The sequence below is a fragment of the Barbus barbus genome, assembly GCF_936440315.1.
Source record: "Barbus barbus genome assembly, chromosome: 25".
Classification (NCBI taxonomy): Eukaryota; Metazoa; Chordata; class Actinopteri; order Cypriniformes; family Cyprinidae; genus Barbus; species Barbus barbus.
In genome coordinates, this window is record NC_136753.1 from 7,223,939 (window position 1) to 7,245,358 (window position 21,420).

The 21,420-nt window shown below is 36.2% G+C and overlaps 2 protein-coding genes and 1 long non-coding RNA gene across 3 annotated transcripts in view; all 3 read left to right on the top strand.

Annotated features, from left to right (window-relative positions):
• Window positions 1-3,149, top strand: part of LOC306844551 (cytohesin-interacting protein-like) — a 3,239-nt gene extending 90 nt beyond the window's left edge. Inside the window, exons 1-8 of the mRNA XM_079376773.1 lie at window positions 1-79; window positions 262-302; window positions 395-449; window positions 610-712; window positions 800-890; window positions 1,476-1,542; window positions 1,783-1,849; window positions 2,555-3,149. The exon at window positions 1-79 is cut by the window's left edge and continues 90 nt beyond it. Coding sequence (XP_079232899.1) covers window positions 1-79; window positions 262-302; window positions 395-449; window positions 610-712; window positions 800-890; window positions 1,476-1,542; window positions 1,783-1,849; window positions 2,555-2,619 — 568 coding nt within the window. The 3' untranslated portion in view covers window positions 2,620-3,149. The remainder of the gene's footprint in view (window positions 80-261; window positions 303-394; window positions 450-609; window positions 713-799; window positions 891-1,475; window positions 1,543-1,782; window positions 1,850-2,554) is intronic.
• Window positions 1-21,420, top strand: part of LOC306845060 — a 428,848-nt gene that overhangs the window by 212,934 nt on the left and 194,494 nt on the right. The window lies entirely within an intron of this gene.
• On the top strand, window positions 4,983-7,183 carry LOC306844985 (uncharacterized protein). Its single transcript, XM_079377457.1, has 2 exons — window positions 4,983-5,084; window positions 5,851-7,183. Exon 2 carries the CDS (start codon window positions 5,868-5,870, stop codon window positions 6,279-6,281), a length of 414 nt encoding a protein of 137 aa, XP_079233583.1. The 5' UTR covers window positions 4,983-5,084; window positions 5,851-5,867; the 3' UTR covers window positions 6,282-7,183.

Genomic DNA, 21,420 nt, shown 5'->3' on the forward strand with positions numbered 1-21,420 from the left:
CACTGGACACAAAACACAGAAGAACACTACTGATTATAAAACAATCAAGAACAAAGATAGAAAAAGTCATAAAAGAAACGTAAGTGCCTTTTTTCTTATTTGCTTTATTTTTGACGTGTTTATTTGTTGTTTATTTAATATGGTTTAATAATTCTCTAGTAATATTCTATTGAACGTGGGTTTAAACTAATATTTAGTAGGCCATGATACTTACTAAATTACTTATTTTAATAATTAACCATGTGGAATGTTATTTTGTAGGAAGTGCAAATCCAAGACAACACAACAGAGCAGTATATAAGGTAAAAAAAGTTTTACATCTTAAGCATGTCGACCCACATACACAACTCAAATTTGGTCTGACTCGCTCTTGCTCATGTCTCTTGGTTAACAGGAAAAGTGTCGTTTTAAGAAGAAGAGAAAATGAAACTTTTGGGTTTGACATCCAGGTAACCTCATTACCCACCCACCCTCTCTCTCTCATACTCTTCTTATACTTTTTTCTCCATTCATTCAAGCATTAGGCGCCTGCATGAGGGCTTATTATCTGTCAGGGGATAATTGGATTTTGGAAGATGAATTGATTGGGTCTGTACTCCCTGTCCGCAGACAAGCAGTGTTGAGAGAAGCATCAGTGCTGAGCAGGATTTGGGCTCGTGTGTGTGTTGTGTGAAGGAGAACAGTCTGGCAGAGAGTTGTGGGTTAATGACAGGTGAGTTTTCAAGACACTTGCTCACTTCTGTTGAGCACCAGTGTCATTCATACTTACTGAAAAAAATCTCTTTGTCTCTCATCTCAGGTGATGTTATTATAACGGTCAACAGTGTGTGCATTGCTGGATTCACTCATCAGCAGATCAAGGATCTGGTTCAAAAGTCCTCCACCTTAATGTAAGACTCAACACTATTGTCTATGTTACGTTTTCATTGATTAATATACAGTTATACGCTGTATTTTCAACGAAGAAAGAATATAAAAATGCTAAACCTGTTTGTTGGTTCAATTAATTATTTTACTCTATGCAGTATAAAATATATAATTGTTTGCAAGAAAAAATATGAATTACAATATAATTTATGGTTGAAGTCTACATATTTAAAATTGCATTAGATATAACAGGTCACCACATGTATACACACACACACATACACAGTATTTTAATTTAATTTTTAATAAGAAAAGTAGAACACATTTTTATTTAAGGTTAAAAAATGATGTTCCCAGAAGTTCCTGTGTGAAGCATCACATTTCATTATATTTCATTTAAAAAGTTTTATACAGTTTTTATTGTATTGCAATATTTTTTATATTACAATATGTGTACTAATACTGTCTTAATAAAGTATTAGTTTAATAAAGTATTAGTATTATTGTTAATAAGCTCACTGAACCAGTCAAAACCCTGTCTAACCCTCGTTTTTGTAAGTGCTGCTTGATCTGAATATTGTTTTTGTCTTGTCCTTTGTTGACTGTAGGATGGAGATTATCAGAGGTGCTACAGAAAAGCAGAGACAATTGCTTAGCAAGCTTTATCTCCTGCAGGTGATTTTCTTCAAAATATTAAAAAAATTCTTATTAGCATCAGTCCCATTTTGTACCCTAATTATGTATCTTTATAACACTATATAATCATTCTTTTCCTGTTGTGCGTCACTTGTGTATCAGTAGATATTTACAGTAATGTTGTTGTATTGGGTAACTGTGTGAATCGTGAACAAAACAGGTTTCCTCATGCTTAACAGGTTTTTTTTCTTTCTCTGTGTTTCCCCCTCACATTTACAGCAACAGTTTACAGAGAAATGTGAAGAGCTTCAGACACTCATCGCAGAGGAAGCGCGTCTGGCAGGAGGTGTGTGTTAATATGTGTTTGTGTGTGAGAATAAGACAGAGAGATGTGGGCATAAACTACCCACAAGAGAAACGCATCATTTCCCCATAAAGCCACGCTCTGCCCTCAGGATGCCAACAAAAGCATCAGAAGATCTGTGTGTGTGTGTGTGGGTGGTATGTGGGGAGTATGCGTGCTTATATGTAGAAATTCTGCTTTTACAGGAAGAAACTTTGCTGACTATTCTTGATACTGTTCTGATATGAAACTACAGCAAGTCTACACTGTAAAAAAATTTTTGTCGGGTCATATAAAATGGGTTTCATGAAGTTACTAAATTAACTGGTTTAAGTAAAATGTATTCAGAATGCCTTAGTGTGAATTGAAAGGATTGTTTCCACTATAAGGAAAGGTTCCATGGATGTTAAAGGTCCTTTGTGAACCATAGATGACAATAAAGAACCTTTATTTTTAAGAATGTGCATCAACAGTAACTTTTCAAAGGGATCAGCTGGTCAGGAATTACATATGTTAAAAAGTATTACATATTGCACAGAACAGCATAATATTTTAAAATTAATAATAATAATTTGTAATAAAAAAATTGAAAATAGGACTACGTTAAATATTTTCAGTTCAAATTGGTTTTCATTTCAGTTATCTTTTATTATGTGAACACAAACACTTTAGTGCCAGTAAATTAAAACAATCTGTTCCTGTTTTCAGGTGCTGTGGAAAACATCCAGAAGCTAAATGTCCTTCCTGCAGGATCCTCTGCTAACATTTGCTGACAGTATGGACAGAGAGTTTTGTTCCACTTCTAATTCAAACAAACACACATAATCAAAGTTGTGGGCTTTACTGGAAAATTACAGGATAGTGCATTTAGTAGGGTCGAAACTAACCTCTGTGGTAGAGTAGATTAATGCGTCCTGTGCTCCTGAAGCATTTTAAAGTTTGTCCAGGAAAATAAATCCTGGCCATATGCTCAAGGAGACCCCATAAGAGACCCTGTTCAGACAGCATATTTTCTGTATTTTTAAACTCAATGCTATATCATGGTTTGAATTAGTCAGTGAAAAGCTAAATATTGATGTACAGAGATGAAATTATTTAACTATTTATTTTAATCATACTGCATTTTGTATAATCTATACTGTATTTGTGTATTTTACACTATTAAGCAGTCAAGTTATTGTCAATTTATTTCATTTTATCTAATTGAGATTTTGTCTAAATGTGTTTTGTGTATTTCTGTACGGAGTTCTCTAATATTTATTCATTTCCATATTTATATAATGCCTCTTTAATAAACTTTTATAACAAACTGATGTTTTGGTGCTTTTTAGCGCAGGCTGTTTCTCACTGTACACTTAATCTTGCTGAATGTGGTTTGCATAAGTTGATTTGTCTGCTGTTTGCTTCTGCTGAACATGTAGGTTTCCCAGATATCATCTCAGTCAGATGCAGTTATCATTCACCACATAGAGCTTAGGCCTGACAGGAAATGACACGTCATTGACAGTACATCCCGTATGAAAGACAAACCTTAGCGTTCTCAACACTTTTATAATACTTGATTGACAGTATATAATTGATGCCTCATTCTGTGTTCAATCTTTTTTTTTATCTTAAAAGACTTTGTAGAATGTCTTTACAGTATGTAATGAATGGCAGTCACACAAAGCTCAAACAAACTGACAAGTAAGACTTTGTTAATTTCTTAGATAACCCAGGGAATGTTCATCTAATCACAGATTAATACTGAAAGAGTTATTGAAGTCTTGCTCATTATGTGTAAGATTTGAGTATCTAGTTATTTAATTTGTTCAAACACAGATTAATTTAGTTGAAATTTATACTAAATGCAGTTGAACTTTGGAGTGCTTCTTTTTTGACACACAAAAGTAGGACTTATATATGTGACCCTGGACCACAAAACCAGTCTTAAGTCGCTGGGGTATATTTGTAGCAATAGCCAAAAATATATTGTATGGGTCAAAATTATTGATTTTTTTTTTTTTTTTTGTCAAAAATCATTAGGATATTAAGTAAAGATCATGTTCCATGAAGATATTCTGTAAATTTCCTTCTCTAAATATATAAAAACTTAATTTTTGATTAGTAACATGCACTGCTAAACTTCATTTGGACAACTTTAAAGGCGATTTTCTCAATATTTAGATTTTTTGATTCCAGATTTTCAAATAGCTGTACCTCGGTTGTCCGATCCTAACAAACCATACATCAATGGAAAGCTTATTTAGAAATCTCAAATTCGAAAAATTGACCCTTAGGACTGTTTTTGTGGTCCAGGGTCACATATGATTGTCATATGAAGTCATTTCATAATTAGTTTGAGTGGTTTATTGAAATATGGTTAAAGTTTACTGCTGAATGTACCAACAAGCATTTATAGTCAAATAAAATACATAGGCTACATTGAAATGTGTATGCATGTCATGTATTCAAATATATTTGTACTTAATGAAAATGTGTTACTTTAAATGTATCAAATAAAACTCTACAGTTATGATTATAATTGAATGTGCTTGTTAGTAAAGACATGCTTTAAAGCACAACAAAAGATCATTAAAACATATTGATTTAACTTTTAATTTTGCTTTATTACAATGTGCACTTTTTAAAGGGGAGAAACATGAGTTTTCTCTCTTTAAGTACATTTATGTGACCTTTTATTTCTACAACATTATATTATCTGCAAGTAGTTTTTTAAAGTACACTACAAGCGCACATTCAGTACAATTAAGCACACTTTTTTCAGAAGGGAAAATAGATACCCACTTCCCACAAACAGGAGGCTGACTATTTGCCATCTCCAAAAATGTTGGACTATGAAATACAATATCCTGTTATCCTTATGTAAGTCTCGGAAAGCAAAACTTTGCTGTAGAAGAAAGCCAAGACATCTCACATCTTCGAAATATTTGAATGTCCCCAGAAAGGATCTGGTGCCACTTTTCGAACTGAATGTCCTCTCTTTACAAATGGGCCCATAAATCCCATGCTCACACCCAGATTTAGAAGCCAATCAACACTGTTCTCCAAGCTTCGCCACTGGGAATAAGAATGAGGCTGCGTCACCCAGTGCCAGTAGATTCCACTGAGTCGTGAAGGGAGGGACACAGACACAGCCATGCACAGACTGCTGACCACAAGAGACTACTTCTGAGCATCCTTCTCCTTCAAGGTCTCCTCTCCTTCCCAAACCGCAGGAACTGGAGTCAAGAACAAGGTAAGATGCATTATTGAGTGAGTACAGTGAGGTTTTAGAGTCTGCGTCAGTGTGGTGATTGGTTTCTGCGTTTGGACTAACAATGCAAATTTCCCCCATCTACTAGTCATTGGTTTTGATAAAGGTATAAGTTTAACTTTTCACATTCAGGGGGTTTGGCTTACTTCTTCAAAGTGCTTAAGTTGTGTTATATTGAGGAAAAGCAAATTTTGGTCAGATAAATTATACAACCATGAAGAGAACAGCAATGATACTTTCAAAATGTAAATTGGAAGATGTCTAGACATCGTTGCTTGGACAGATATTCTCGCTTTTCTGTATTTATGCAACCGTATGGCACAATTTCCCATTTATGGCATGTTATGTAAGGCCTCTCATTGTTGAAACATACAGGAAGAATTGTGTACTTGCAATTCTCATTCCAGCAGTTGGTCACTTTGTTTAGTCAAATCAAATTAAAATTCCTCAAAACAACTTTGCATCTTTTGCCAAGTCTCATCCTATCCTTTCGAGAACTTACCAAAAGTCTTTTCCTAATTTGGACATGACAAACCATAGTGTTGATTGAAAGCACTGTTGTCTTGTCTGAATACCATATCAGGTCAATTTGTTAATTATCATATTAATACAGAAAACAATCATTACTGACGTGTTACATCTTGCCAGTTTGGTTTGAACATTTATTAGATTTGGGGTAAATGGACTGGAATTCAAACTTAAAAATGGTCCCTTTTTCTTTATAAATTTACAACTGCTGAAATCTCAGGACAGGAAGTGACATCAATGGAGCAGAACGACAAGGACACATTGGAAGCTGAGAAACAGCAAATGAATGTTCAAGCAGAAGAAGCAACTCGAGAAACGACAACACCCGAAGAGTCAAGCGAGAATCATTCAGATACAAATGAACAAGAGAAAAGTGAGAACAATGCAGAAAAGAATGAAGAAGAAACAAGCATGATTAATGGAGATGAAGAGGAAAATACAAATGAAGAAGAGGAAGAAAAAGATGAAGAGGAGGATGAATTGGGTGATGGTTTCCAGCCTTCGGTTGAGATGTCAATCCAGCTATTTGAAAAGGACAAAGGGGAAATCAACCGCCCTATTAGCAGGTACAACACTGTCAGCTACAGGAAGATTAAGAGAGGAAACACGAAGCAGAGAATAGATGAGTTTGAGTTCATACTGGATGTATAACAGTGAATGTATGTTTTCATGTGGTTCCTTCAAAAGGATGTGATTGTTAAACTTCTTCATAGTTAAAAGGCTTAACACATGCTCTCACACACTCACATGAACAGTGTTTTCTCTGACAGCTTAATTGTTAAAAGTCTATATCACATTTTTGTAGAGATCAGTAGTTGTAGAAATCACATTTTGTAGAAGCGTCAAGACAACTGCCTCATCACTGACTGATCTTAAGTAACCCCTCATTTGGCAGCGAGCCGGAAAAACAACATTTATTTGTCTACAAATGAGATTTTTCATTCATGAATGCTCCTTCAAATAACACGCAGTCTGTCTGACTAATGCAGGCCTGATCTCTACTGTGTAGTTGCCAAATCACCATTAATGAATTACTGGAAGAGCTTACATTTACAGCAAGCATACAGTATGAAGGGCATTACTGTATTCCTATTTAAAATTCAAATTCTACTGTAAATCTACAAGTTTCTAATGTTGTGTTTATGGTTTCATGGCTTTGTAAAACAAGCTCACACATGCAGCAATAGACATAATAGCAGTTTAATGTTTCCGTATTCAGATTTGTATATGTAATGTATGCATACTGTGATTATATCTTTGGACAATTAGTAGTTTTCATTGTATGACATAATGACATAACGTTACTTGATATCTGCCATGCTAGAAACTGCATTCATGTAATCCGTAATAGTTGTTGCATTCATGGTAAAGTTGTTAAGGCTTTCTTTTTCTCTGACTACACACAATGATTTGTGACATGATGATCTGTTGAGGTCAAATAAAATCTGTGCAATAATTGGCTTAAATTGACTGTAAATATCTGTACATTTTAACCAAGTTGAGACGACACATTAAAATGTTTTTATAATATAATATAAACATATTTCCTCACCACTAGATGGCAACATTGTTTTGTCTTGATATAAAAGGTGAGGAAAGCGGTTTACACGTGTCTCTGTCTATTTCCACAATCTACATTTCTGTTAATGAGTAACAACGTGTTCATTTGAATTTTGAACATTATCCGTGATCACATGTATTTTTCTAAGCAAAATCCTGACTGTTATGTGTCCTGTTATGCATAGTTGTAGAACTGAAACATTCATCAACTAAAGAAAATAAATAGAAATGGATGATTTAAAACAAATCATCCTGACAATAATACCTTAATAAATCAGACTAATATAAAACCAGAATAAACCAATAACTTGGATAATACAATCTAACTTTGACATGACGAAGGAAGACCAACAGATTGTTTACCGTTGTTTAACTAATCATTTTTATGTGGCATCTAATGTATGTATAATCAATGTAATGAGATATTTACTGCAGTAATTAGTTTAATTTGGGTGTTTATGACCCCACGGACTCTTTGTGTTTCTGGCCTCTCTCTAATGGCTCATTGGGAGTATGTGTGGGTTTGGTGTTGTTTCCTCTGTTAGCTTTATAAATGCTTGAACTTTACATTACAAATCTCACTAATTGCTTTTGATTTGAAGGCAATTTATGAATATCACTTCCATTCCTCCAGCCACAGCACCTGCTGTTGACTGATCATAAAGTACTACTGGTTACATTAATGTTTTCTGGAGGTTTATTTAGGCAAAACGAGACTGGGCTTTTGGCCTGGCTTGTTTAAGTCAGGTCCGGGCCTCATTTGAATGGTGACAAATGTCAAGCTGCCATGGCAACGGGAGGATTGTGACTGTTGTGGTGCAGCCTCCCTGGGCTGGGGGTCGGAAGGCACTTCCTGGGCAACACACGTCCCCCGTGGTTTAGGCTCGTAATTGACCTTTCATGACAGAGCGGTGCGGCTTTTCATTCTCCCTTTCTCTATCCCTTTTCTACTGTTTCCTCTTTCTTTCTGGTTTTGTCGCTCTCACTCTTTCTGTCTGCCCAGAGAGCAGGTTGCATCACGGTGGGCTGAAATGCCACGATAGGCCTGGGGCTTTTACGCAGCTCTTTCTGACTTCCGCTGGCTCTCTTTGCCTGTTTGAGGCATGTTTACGCAGGAGGAACAAGTACTTGTCTGCTAGTTTTGTGTCAGATAAAAAGAAACAAGCTTCTCATGGGTTGCAACTTTTGAAGTATGACGTATTACAGTAAAATATTTGGATACTGAAGCCACACCGAAATGTGTAATTTTTATTGGATTAAACAGCATAACAAAACATAAAACCAAATTGCATTTATTTATTAAAAAGAACCACACACACAACACACCCTTATCAAGCAAAAAAAAAAAAAAAAATATATATATATATATATAATTTATGGTAGGTTTTAAATGCTAAAACAATATACTCCCATATGGAAATAAAATGTCCATTGTTATTATGATCTAAAACCAAAACTAAAACTATAAACTATTTTCATCACTTGAAAACAAATAAATGTAAAATGTAACTTTTTATTTCAGCTATTTGCCATTTTTGTTTAGTTCAAGTTGAAGTAAAATAAAACTAAAATAACTAAAACTAAATAAACTAAAATGAATAAATAAAGATGAATAAAAATATATTTAAAAAATCTAAAACTATTACAAATGATAAAAACACACAACAAAATTAATAAAACATGGAAACAGTAAATATAAAAATAAAATCTAATTAAAATGTTAGCAAAATCTATAATAGTATATCAATGATGCTACCACCGATAAGTCCATGGAAAAGCCAAGAACAAAGTAGCTTCAAAAAGGTGGTAGTATTAGTAATAATAATAATATAATAAATGAAATAAATAAGTAACATTTACGGAATTTGACATTACTGTTTAATGCTGCTTTCCAAAGACTGGTCAGAATTCATATTTGTGAAATTAATCACAATAATATTTTTTCAGGTTTATTGATCTAACAGTACTCTAACACAAAAAATGTCATTTTTTGTAACGGCAAGGGGGGTAGAAAAAAGTTGTACTACATTAATAGAAATAATAAATGTTTTATAATGTATATATGTGTTATATGAACTTATATGATATAAAATTGTCTAAATTTATGCCAGTTTTATTATTTTTATTATTATTTTTCACTGTATCGGCTGTTATAAATAAACACTTCGGGGGTGCCTGTGTTTGAAGTGTCTAAAAGTGTCCAAATACTTTTGAGGCCACTGTATGAATGAGATGAATCTATCAGTGTGAAACAATAGTGTGTAGAAACAATTTTTGTAACAGTACAGTAAATACCAGCTCCGCATGTTATGTGCAGATGAATCCGCAGATGCTGACATGTTCAACATCTTCGTTCTAACAGATCTGCAGACGATGTACAGAATAAATGATGATTTGAGAGCAGGAGGTCGCCTCGGAAGTGTGAGTCATCCATCAGTGTTTGTGTGCTGTGAGAGCGGCCCACTGTGGCCTGACTCTACGGCAGACATTCATGAACCCCCCTCACGTCATGATCGCTCCACAATGACAGCTTTGTGAAGGATGGAAGAGAGCTGCTGTGGAAAATATTCAAGACACTGAGAGAAAGAGAGAGACAATGAGAGAAAAAGAGCAGCTATCAAAGTGTTTAGTTCACAAAGCCTGCGAGTGTTCCAACTCCACTGGAAACTTTCAGTCGCTGAGTTGAGTTTAAAGGGGGTGAGAGACAAATAGAAAGCTCGCGTCTTGTGGTAAACATGGGGTGGGGTCAGGAGGGGTCACTGTTCTCTGTGCATTCAGTGGGTGGGTGTGATGGGTTTCTGGAGGCCTGTTCCGCTGTCCATTCTCTCTTTAGGTCAGCTCCAGAGACCAGTGGCGTCACAGTGACTCACAACGGACATGCCATGACAGAAAGCAGAGGAACTGATGACGTCTCACATCATTTAGGGGGAATTCTGAGTGAAATAGCCATCTGAAAATACTAATTTCTTACATAATATGTACATAATACAGAATTTCTTTGCATGGCGGTGTTGTTTCCTGCACAAAAAACTCAACCGTTTCAAAACAAGTTAGAGCTTTATTACCAAGTGGTTACACGACAGGAGCTTCCAGTACAGAAGAGAGTATGGACATAGGGCATACATACATGATAGTAAAGACATACATAGGAATTACACAGTAGTTAGGAATTATCTAATGAAAAATCTTCACATATTACAGTTTTTTTTCAACTGCTTACACACAAAATCTTTACTTGTCACACAATTTCTGAAACCTGACACTGAAACACCAGAAGCACACACCAAATCTGCAAAACCATACACTAATTCTCATTTTCAATTTTATAAAACACTTTTTGCAAAACACAACACACAATGCTCTGTGTAACACAAAAATCTATCAGGAATTAATATTAAAGCAAAGGTGTTTGCAAATGTTTGCTTTTGAGATGTGTTTGTAATATTTTGAATACAGGGCTTCATTTAGCAAGAGATGTGAGGCATTTTGCATTTTTTGTGTGCAATTCTTGGATTTGTGTGTAAAGTTTTGAAAATGTATGTAAGCAGTTGAAAACGACTAAACTTCACATTCTTGTAACTAATAAAATATGATTAAAAATCGATTTAATTTCAATTTTTAATAATTGTAATATTAGATTAAATTAAGAATCAATAATAATAATAACAACATTAATAATAAGAATTATTATTTTTATTATTAAAGAAGAAGAAACAGAAAAAAATCATACATTTTTTGTAATTTTTCTAATTGTAATATTTAATAAAAATAGTGACAATAAAATGTGATGATGATTAAAAAGAAGAAATAGAAAAAAATGGTGACAATAAAATACAATGATGAATATAAAGAAGAAGCGCTTTTACAGAATGTATTTTTCTATTGTATCATTTTCCAAAAATGTTGAGAGAGAGAAAAACAGACAAACAAAGAAAGTGAGAGATACGTACATATATATGTACATATAAAGAGAGAGAGAGCAGGGGGAAAGGAATTAGAAAAGGTGACCCCAGGATAGTGGAGGTCACAAGAGGTTTTCCTGGTGAGTGGTCCTTTGGGGTCTCTTTAAGCTTTGAGTGACAGGCATCCATTGTGATGGCTGTGAACCGCTGCACTCTGGTTTCTATCCATTCTTATCACCAAACCAGGGCCGGTCTGAAGAGATGGCCGTCCGCAATGCATAGAATAAGGATGGCTTTCCACCACAAATGACCACCGAGTCGTTTGTGTCCATCCAGGAGGGAGAGGTTGAGCGGAGAGGAAGTGCGATTGTGCTGGCCACACAATACACAGGTGCTTGATAACTGCTCTGAGAAGACACGGACAGCGGACGGCCTGACGTGGGGGGTGGGGAAGAGTTTATGCAGGGAGCAAGTCTGGTTTCCCAAAGGACGGCATTTTAATTTCTAATTCATTAATCTCCCCTGTGCAGCCATCCTGCTTTGTGGAAAACGAAGACCAGTATAAGATTCACCTGACTGGCTCAAGTCAAGGTCACAAATCAGAGATATACTAAGCGCCTCATTCTCAGCTAAAAGAGAGAGAATGGGCCACAAATGTAGTCAAATCTAAAATCAGTTGTATGAGGGAAATGCCTAAATAATGTCTTGAGGAAACTGCAGGTAATCAGAAGGTGCGTTTTGTTCAAAATCCCTATACTTTCAAAAAAAAGTTGTGAAAGGAATATGTCTGAATTCACATGATTCATAAAATAGTAAGGGATAAATATCTGGATGACCTGCTTTAGGCCTACTTATGGAGACAGTGGAGTCTTTACTATCCCATGAGGCCATGGATTTGTGAATGGCAGTGAAACAACACAACTGACACTGGTAGGTCACATGACAATGTCAAGACATTCATACTACTATAGTATGTGATTTTGGACGCAACCATTCATAATAACAGCATGTCCAAGTCCGACACCTTTTTTATATCTTAGCTGACAGAATATTGTACACACATATTTTTGTACTTATAAAATAAAAGTTTTGATACAGAAAACCTACATCATGTCAAAAATACATAAAAAACTATACAAAGGTAAATTCACACCAATACAAATGTTTGACATGTAAATTCAATCTAATTTTTGCATGCAAAGCTCAATCTGATTTTTGCATACCATTTGTCTATATACCAATGCACAAAAATGCATAAAAAAAGTTTGCATTGACGGCATCCAATTCTGAATGTTTGTTTGAACAGATGCATTAACAGCCATTAATTAAGAATTATAACTAATTTATAAACTATTTTCGCACCAAACATAGGACATGTACATCTGCAAGATTTCTGTTAAAGACCGCTTCATCTGGAAAGCATCTGCTACAAACACATCTTTAAGATGTAAGTTTTACATACATTCTAAATCATAAACATCTTGAAGATATTTTGTCACAATGTCTATTAACAGGAAACGTCCTTGAGACGTATTGCCAATGAACAAACATCTTCTTCCAGATGTAAACATGCACTTCAAATAATATAGACGTCTCTGAGATGTATGTGTGTTATCAGGGTTATCTTGGTGTAAACAGTCAATGGAAATTTCCCATACTAGAAAAACGAAAGAGTGTTGCTCAGTGCTTTTTGTAATGTAATGGTTCTCACAGATTCTCTCTCTCTCTCTCTCACACAATGTGGTTATATTCTTACACCTTTGTGGGTGAACAAGAATTCCTATTTGGGATAGAAATCAAGACAATATTTCATATTCCCACTGCTGTCTGAGGGACTGTAGAGTATTATGATCTGTCTGCCTGGAGGCAGAGAAATGGTCAGGGAAAATGGTGACAAAAGAGATGCTAAAACACAGAGAGCCTACTGTTTATAGTTACTTTCCCCACACACACAGTATGAGAGAGAAACAAACAAAATAAGAGAGACTAGAGAAAGAATCAGCTCAAGGAATGGTGGGAATTTTATTCTTCCGAAGACTTAAAGAATGGGAATAGTGATTTCTCATGTGCCAAAAGAAAGAACCAGAAATGATAGCGCTGTGAGATGGGAAAGAGGCCCACTTGACTTCGGTGGTCTTGCTGCTGCTGGATTCAGTGTTTCCTCATTCACACACACTTCTGTGTAACTTTGCTGTTCTATCTCTTCCTGCAATGCAACCTCACATCACAAAAGCAATCAGATCGTCATCAAATCAAGAGTTAATCATTATTTCACCATCCATCTTGCTGTTTTCATCATTGTGGCTGACGGGAAAACCTGACGAGTGATCCGGTCCAGGATTACAGATGACTCTGAGTTGATTGGGAACTGTACTTCAATGGTCAATGTTCCGCTCTTAAGATAAATCCTGCCATTCCCTCAGCATCATTCCTCTCACATTCTCTAATTAGTTTTCAGTGTGCTAGAAGAAGATGGATTATCGCCTAATATCTCCTCTCAAAAAATTACAATATGATTTAAACATGTCTCTGTCTCTCACAAAGAGGAAAAAGTTCAGGTTAGACCAACATGAAACTGTTTATTGGGCTGTAAGTATTTTCTCAATTGCTTTTACAATAATAATAATCAACAACAAAATTGACCCAATATGTGGGTACGATGCACCATCTGGGTGTAAACTGACCATCTGAATGAATCTGATTCAACGACGTGAAATTTTAAAGATAATTTTCTCTTGTAAAACTAATTTAATAATCAAATAATTTAATAATCAGACAGTCATATTTCTTATCTTAAAGCTAGCTTAAAGAATATTTCAGTCTTTAATTATTTGCATTTCTGAAACCATATGTTGAACACCAAAGTTGAAGAACACCTTCCAAAAAACAGACTAAACAGAAAGTTTATTAAGTAAAATTAAACAAAAACTGAATTAAAATGAAGGTATAAATGTCACTGAAACTAATAAACATTTTAGCCAAAAGATTCTTGGGATGGTAGCTTTTCTGCAATGTCAAACAGGCCTTTAGGGACTATTCTGTATATGATTATAATGTGATGAAAAGCATCTTCTGAGAGAAGATTATCTTATCAGAGAAGACTTTGGTGCACTTGTACACTGTCCCTATCAAATAAACTACAAATCATATGTATATATATATATATATATGATCAACTAAACCAGTTGCGTAATATCACATTGAACATTGAGATTTAACTTAACTTAAGTGCCTCATGTTGGGGTAAGTCAAAACGCTGCCTCAATTTACCTCATAGCTGCCATTTTGAAAAGAAAAAAAAAACTAGCAAGCTTTCCAATTTCCAAACTAATATTTAATGATTTGCATGGTTATATATGTTGCTAAATCACCTATATACATCATAAATATTTTTAGACCTGGATAAATTTGCTCTTATGTAACATCTTGCTATTACATCTGTTATGCTACAATTTGATACTACTTTGACAAGGAAAAACTGTTTGACTGTTACTTTAACTGTTACAATATATAAGTGCCTTCCCTTCTCCCATGTGTTTCTCTTTTTCACAGTCTGGCAGAAATGATGGATGTTCCAAAATGCATGGTCACATGACAGTAAAAGTGTACAGTTGCCAAGGTACAGGGGGCAGGTCAAATTACCCACTGGCTCAACTTACCCCACTCTCCCCTATACATTTAACTGGTTTTGAGATCAGCATACAAATGAAGACTTGAAGCCATATCTCAGTTCCCGTGCTCTCACCACAGTTTGGGTAATAACACAGTGTCTGCTGCTCTGGGTCAGTGGGTGGCATCATCTCTTCAGCAGCCTCAGCTGGGTCCTAATGGTGTTTGGCCCTCTTGGCACTGCAGACTCTTAAGTCTCCTGAAATGCACTTTTCACACTCTCACTAGTTCATTTAAAGGGAAAAGGGAAGTGGTGTGTGGCCAAGTATGGTGACCCATACTCAGAATTTGTGCTCTGCATTTAACCCATCCAAGTGCACACACAGTAGTGAACATACACCCGGAGCAGTGGGCAGCCAATGCTGTGGCGCCTGGGGAGCAGTTGGGGGTTCGGTGCCTTGCTCAAGGGTCTCACCTCAGTCGTGGTATTGAGGGTGGAGAGAGTGTTGGTTATTCACTCCCCCCCACCTACAATCCCTGCTGGACCTGAGACTCAAACCCACGATCTTCAGGTTACAAGTCCAACTCTCTATCCATTAGGCCACGACTGCCCTTTAATTTAACTTGCATGCATCACTTTTTTATTTGATTTTTTTTTTTTTTTTAAGTTATGCACATTTTCATCACAGGATCATTTCAATCACATCTCAGTTTAATAAAAAAAAAACATTTAAAAATGATAATAATTTTCACCCAAAATATAAAATAGATAAGTAGATCAGATAATTATAGAAAAACAATACATGTTTATTGAGTTTTCATTTTAAAATCTAATTTGCATAGAATCTGGGACAAGGTCAAAACAATGATCTATAAATAAAAGGCATTTAAAAAGTACATGATGAAATAAATAATAAAGACATGATGAAATGTTTCCAAGTAACACCTACAGATTACGCCACTCACTTGTGATTTTACCTTTCTTTTATGCTATTCATGCATTTTATTCTGTCTAACATTTTTATAGGAGCACTTCCAATATTTATATCACAACCCATATTTATTGCTGCTACCATACAAATAAATAAATTGCTAAGTTTAATTCATAACGTTTTCCTTCTGAAATTTTCTTGCTCTAGCCTCAACTTCTTTGTCAGTTTTTAGGGGAATATTTGTTTGCCGGTGCCTGTGAGTGTTGAGGATGTGGTATTTACCATATTTACACACCACAGCGCTCATCTCTGCTCGGGCCTCTGGGTGGCATTTAAACCCCTCAGTCCTTCAGTATTAAATCATCCTCTGTCCTTCATGAAGGACCTGAGGGACAGACCCATCCTGGACCTCTCATTTCGCTCTCATTTTCCTCTTAATTACTTCCTATACATGCCTATTTGTAATATCCACCTTGTCCTCTGTGCAGTTTGTTAGGAAAAGACCCACTATTAGGATTTCTTGCACCACATAAGACTATATAATACCAAGGTGATAATTATTTTACCACTTGTTGTCTTCTCTTCACATGGTATTTTTCATTATAGCTCATCCCTTTCATACGAGATCATTAGATGACTCATTAATCATTAGGACACAGAAGCCATTTTTATCATAAAACAGCGTGGTCAGAATTGTTACAACAGAATGCTGAACTCTGAGAAAGTTTACATGTTTAATGAGCCAGGAACATGTGAGTGGATGCATGTGGTGTGAGGATTTTTGTTTAAACGGCACTGTTTGCAAAGGCTTGATAAAAACCCTTCACCCAGCACGTTTTGAGCAAGTCAAAAGCCGGCAAGAGAAAACAGGTGTAATAAGTCTCTTAAATGTGTGTATTTGCAGGTTGCTATGGCAGCTCCAGCTCAGCTCTTTTGTGCTTGTAATTTTCACTAAAGGCACAGCCTAACAATTCTGGACTGAGGGGTAATCATTAATTGAATGAATGAATAAATGAACAAATAATGTATAGGGTGTAAAATCAGTTTTCAGTTAATGGTGTCAGTTATAATACATTTTTTGCAAGTTTCTAGTGAAAAAAATTGTCACTGCTAATAAATATTATTTTGTTCTGCATCATATTCAAAAAAAAATTAAATTCCTTTGACAAGTGCCAGATTCCAGCATGTGTGTGTGTGTGTGTGTGTGTGTGTGTGTGGTTTAATTGGCCTTATGGGGGAGGTGATCTTGCACAGAGATCAGGTTAATGAGGATGTTAATATAAACATAATGGACATTTCCCACAGGAAACAATGTCCTGTTATTCTGGACATGAAAATTAAGGCATTGTGGGGTTGCAGACGAGTCAATTAGTAGAATTTGAAACTGTACTTACATCGTCCCACACTAAAAATGTGCCAATCATTTTCATCAGTTTGTCAGGACCTTTCAGCGATGTTTATTCACATATTTCTACATCAGTCTGAACTGTTTTGAAAAATGCTGTAAAATCCAAAAGGCATGGTGCATGTCTTTAAACACAAAGTAAAAAGAGAAAGGTTTTGGCACTGAAAGCATAGAGGCTATTAACAAGTGTGCTCAAGAGCTGTTATCACAAGGATGAGAGATCTATTAGCAAGAGCTTGTTTGTGTAGATGCAGCTTTTTATTTGAAAAGGAAGACTGCAGTGACTGAATTGGACCAGGCAGGCTAAGAGAGAGATCAACAACAACAACAAAAAACTGAGGACAAATAGCAAAACTAATATTTTAAGGATTAGTTTGCTAGACTGCCCCTGGTGTTTTTCAGGCAGACTATTTATAATCAATTATCGATTGTCATTAGAATCAGATTGTGTACAATGAATATTCATGGGAATATGCGACAGCGCGGCTGTGTGAAACGATTCTTTGTGCTCGCAGCACTGCGGTCTTATTGTTGGGTTTTTGGCCTTTCGCAGTACACCATGTAAGGAAATGTGCTCTGTAAGCGATAGTGAGTTAGCACTCCTTCCTCCTAATCAGCCCCCAGCTCACCTCTTCCTACCAGGATATAATCCTAAGCAGCCCACCCCCAAATCCCCTTTATAAAACCTAATTAAATCATGCTAATGCCCATATTCCCTGGATATGACTGGCTTGGCAGATTTGAAACCAGCCAATTATGGGGTTAATCAGACCCTTGGTAATAAAGTTTCCCTCTCTCCTATACATTTGAAATGAAGCCAGAATCCTGAATTGGAGAGAGAGAGAGCGAGAGAGAGAGAGAGAGAGAGAGAGAGAGCGAGAGAAAGAGAGAGAGATCAGGTCTATTATATGGTCTGATTTGCACATTTCCTCAACCACCGTTGTCACAACCCCCCAAAATATTTAGATCATCTGATATGGGTTTTTCAAAGGTTGATAGGTAAATTATTACATCCCCCTTCTCATTCCTGAATTTGCGGTTAGATCCATGGTTGAATCATTGTGTCCAAAATGTTAAATTTACAGCATTTGAAGTACTCAAGAAGTAAGGAGACAAAACAGTCTTGATTGGAAATCATGGGTTCAGGCCTCAAATGATTGCTGCATCAAAGCATTTCTAATATGTTATTATTTTTATTGTAACGTAGATATTCCGACAGATGCCTATTCAAATTTTGGGAAGGATTTTTTTTTCTCCTTATCTTTTCATATCTGTCCTTTGAGTGATTGGAGCATGTACAGATGACAAGTACAACGGGTGTTACCCTCTTCATCACACACACACACACACACACACACACACACATGACAGATCCACTCACAGAGAGTGACAGACTGAGAGGAGAGCATTGTCACATCTCTTCTAAGACCTTCTGATCTAAAGATGTCACTTATAACCTAAAAAGAACAAGAAAAGTGACAGATGTTTATTCAAAAATGACTTTTTTTTTTCTTTGACATATCAGATCTATTTCTTAGAACACACTCTGAAAGATACAAAGTCCAGTTCCTGCAGATGTGAGCTGATCAGATGTGATGCTCTCAGCTTGAAGTCTTGTTTTTGGAGTCTGGTACAACAGAGAGAGAAAGACAAGCAGAATGGTGAGGGGGTCTCTTCTTTACTGTACACCCTAATGAGAGCTTCCCTGTTTAATTAATGTCTCAAGAATATTAATTCTGACCAAATCAATTAAGTAGCGGGTTAATTAGGGGTGGTTTTTCTCAAAGCCATTCCCTGCGTAAAAGGAAACAAACACAAACAGGAGAGTGAGCCGGATGCTTATTATTGTGCATGCATCATTTCACCAGGCCTTGCGTTCCCTGCTGACTCTGGCTAATTCTAATTAAGACTAATGAAAGTCTCATTTATGAGAAAGCCTGAGACAGGTATGCAAACATTCAGGGTGGCTATGGCTCGCATGATAATGACCTCAATAGCACTTGTTAATTTAAGACCTGCCTCCTTAGCAATTAGGCTGCTTGACACACCAGTTCTCTCTCTCTCTGTGTGTGTGTGTGTATTGGAGACTGGATGAAGCCTGAGATCTTTATTCTTTTTCCCCAGTCACACACCTAAAATCCTAATGATACAACTGAGAAACAGACAATATTTGATTTTTGATCTCTCTCTCTCTCTCTCTCTCTCTCTCTCTCTCACTCACTCACTCTCTTTAACACACACACACACACACACACCTTGGTCTCTATTGCATAATCTTGGCATACATAGATAAGAACAACACTTTGTGCGTTAAGAAAATAAATAGCTAAATCCATATAACAATAGAAGAATGTGATATTGTCGCAAGTGTTTGTTTAACGTCGAGTGTTTTTTTTCTGAGGCTCGATGTCGCTAAAGCCACGATTCACAACCATAGACTGACGTCATCGACTGACTGACGCTTATTATTCCAGTCATTATGGTTAAACGTCGCTAATAATAGTAATGGTGATAATGCATGTCGTGACACACTTATGGTTGCCGATGGCCGCATTACTGGCGCCTAGTTTGACAGCTCTTTCTTAAGGGTGTTTCATAATGAACCCTGGGCTAGTTGCCAATAGCCTAACTATGGTTTGAGTCAAAAGTCTTGTTTTATGCTTGTTTTAAATTTTTTTTGAATGTTTTGTATGTTGGGTTCAATCATATTTTTGTACGCAACATTTGCTGTTTTATCAGTTGTTGTTTCATGACAGTTTTGCTGAAAAGCCATTTGTGACCCTGGACCACAAAACCAGTCAAGTAACATTTGTAGCAATAGCCAACATTGTATGGGTCAAAGTTATTGATTTTTCCTTTAAGCCAAAAATCATTAGGATATTAAGTAAAGATCATTTTCTAAGAAGATATTTTGTAAATTTCGTACTGTAAATATATCAAAACTTAATTTTAGTTAAGTAATATGTCCACAAAACGAACGGTTCAAAAACATAAATATATAAAAGCGCAGAGAGCAATTATGCATTTTGCCATCGTTACTAAGCAACGGGGTAAACAGCTGCTGGCTTGATGACGCAAACGAACCGCGGTTCGGACCCAAATAAAATAATATGAACGCAGTCCAGCAGGGGGAGGGGGGAGCAAACGAACTCGGGTTCGGAGTCGGACCAGGCAATCGAACCAAGTGGGAAAGCACCCCAAAAGCCATCTAGGTCAAAAATGAGATGAATGCTATGTTCATCAAGTACTTTCACTTCAAATGTGTTAAATCCCAGCCTCAACCCATTCAGACGTACCAGTGCTTACATAGAAACCTAGTAGCCAGAAAGAAATGCAAATTTTAAAGAAAAACGTCAGACATAGAGACTTTTGCATCTGAACTCTTAAAATATATTTTCTTGATTTTTTAAAATGGCATACCATAAATAAGGAAATGAGGCATGCTAATATTTGGTTATGAACTTTATAAGTTATTATTTTTATTACATGCTTGTTTTTTCATCCTTTCCTCTTTATTTTGTACACAGATGGTTTGTCAATGGCTTTGCACTGGTATTGTTTTCAGACCCCAAGTGTATTGCTTTAATATCAGCAGAGCTGGCAATATAAAAGACCTTCGCATTTATGAGTTGTAGTCTGCAATCTGCTCCCTCAAGCCTCCAAATATCTCCAGTCTGTTCTTGTAAAATATATATATATATTGACTACATTACACAGCTATACATTTCCTAAAGGCCTTTACTGTACACAGTTTCTTATGAATATTATAATCACTATCACATCTCCTCAGTGTGGTCATATTCTTTAGTGAACTCCTCTGTTCTGATGTCTTATCCTGCAGGTTTCATTACACCCATCCTAATCCTCTCACACACTTGCCACCACACAGGGCACCGGGGTCGCGTGTCAGCCAGATTATACCAGATTATTCTCCACAATTAATGGCTGTTCGGGCTGGAGGGGTCAGTGAAAGTAGACAACCCTGCAAAGCTACAGCAAACACTGAAAATTAGGGGCAGAGGACTTTAATGCTGTCATTCATATCTCCAGATGACCTTTAGCGAGGCTTCGTTTCTTCTCCTCTGTTTGCAGGAACTGGAGGAAAAAGTCTAATTGGGTTTTCATCCCTTTTTTTAAGGTTGGAAAGATCTGTCAGCAGGGTCAGTCAGTGTCATCGTAGGTAGACAACATGCAGGACTTTTCTCATTGTCACCGAGTCTTGATGATGACCAATATACCTCTGTCCCGTCCTGGAATTACTACACTGGGAACAAAGTCTATTAGATGCTGTTATTTTCACATTAACATGATGGGGTTTGAGGGTCTGAAAAAAAAGTTAATCAGGTTCAAGGTTAAGTTTTTAAAAGGTGACAAAGTTTTGA

Bases quoted from the DNA above. Each gene is read 5' to 3' on its own strand.
- LOC306844985 (XM_079377457.1), top strand. From the start codon at position 5,868: ATGGAGCAGAACGACAAGGACACATTGGAAGCTGAGAAACAGCAAATG.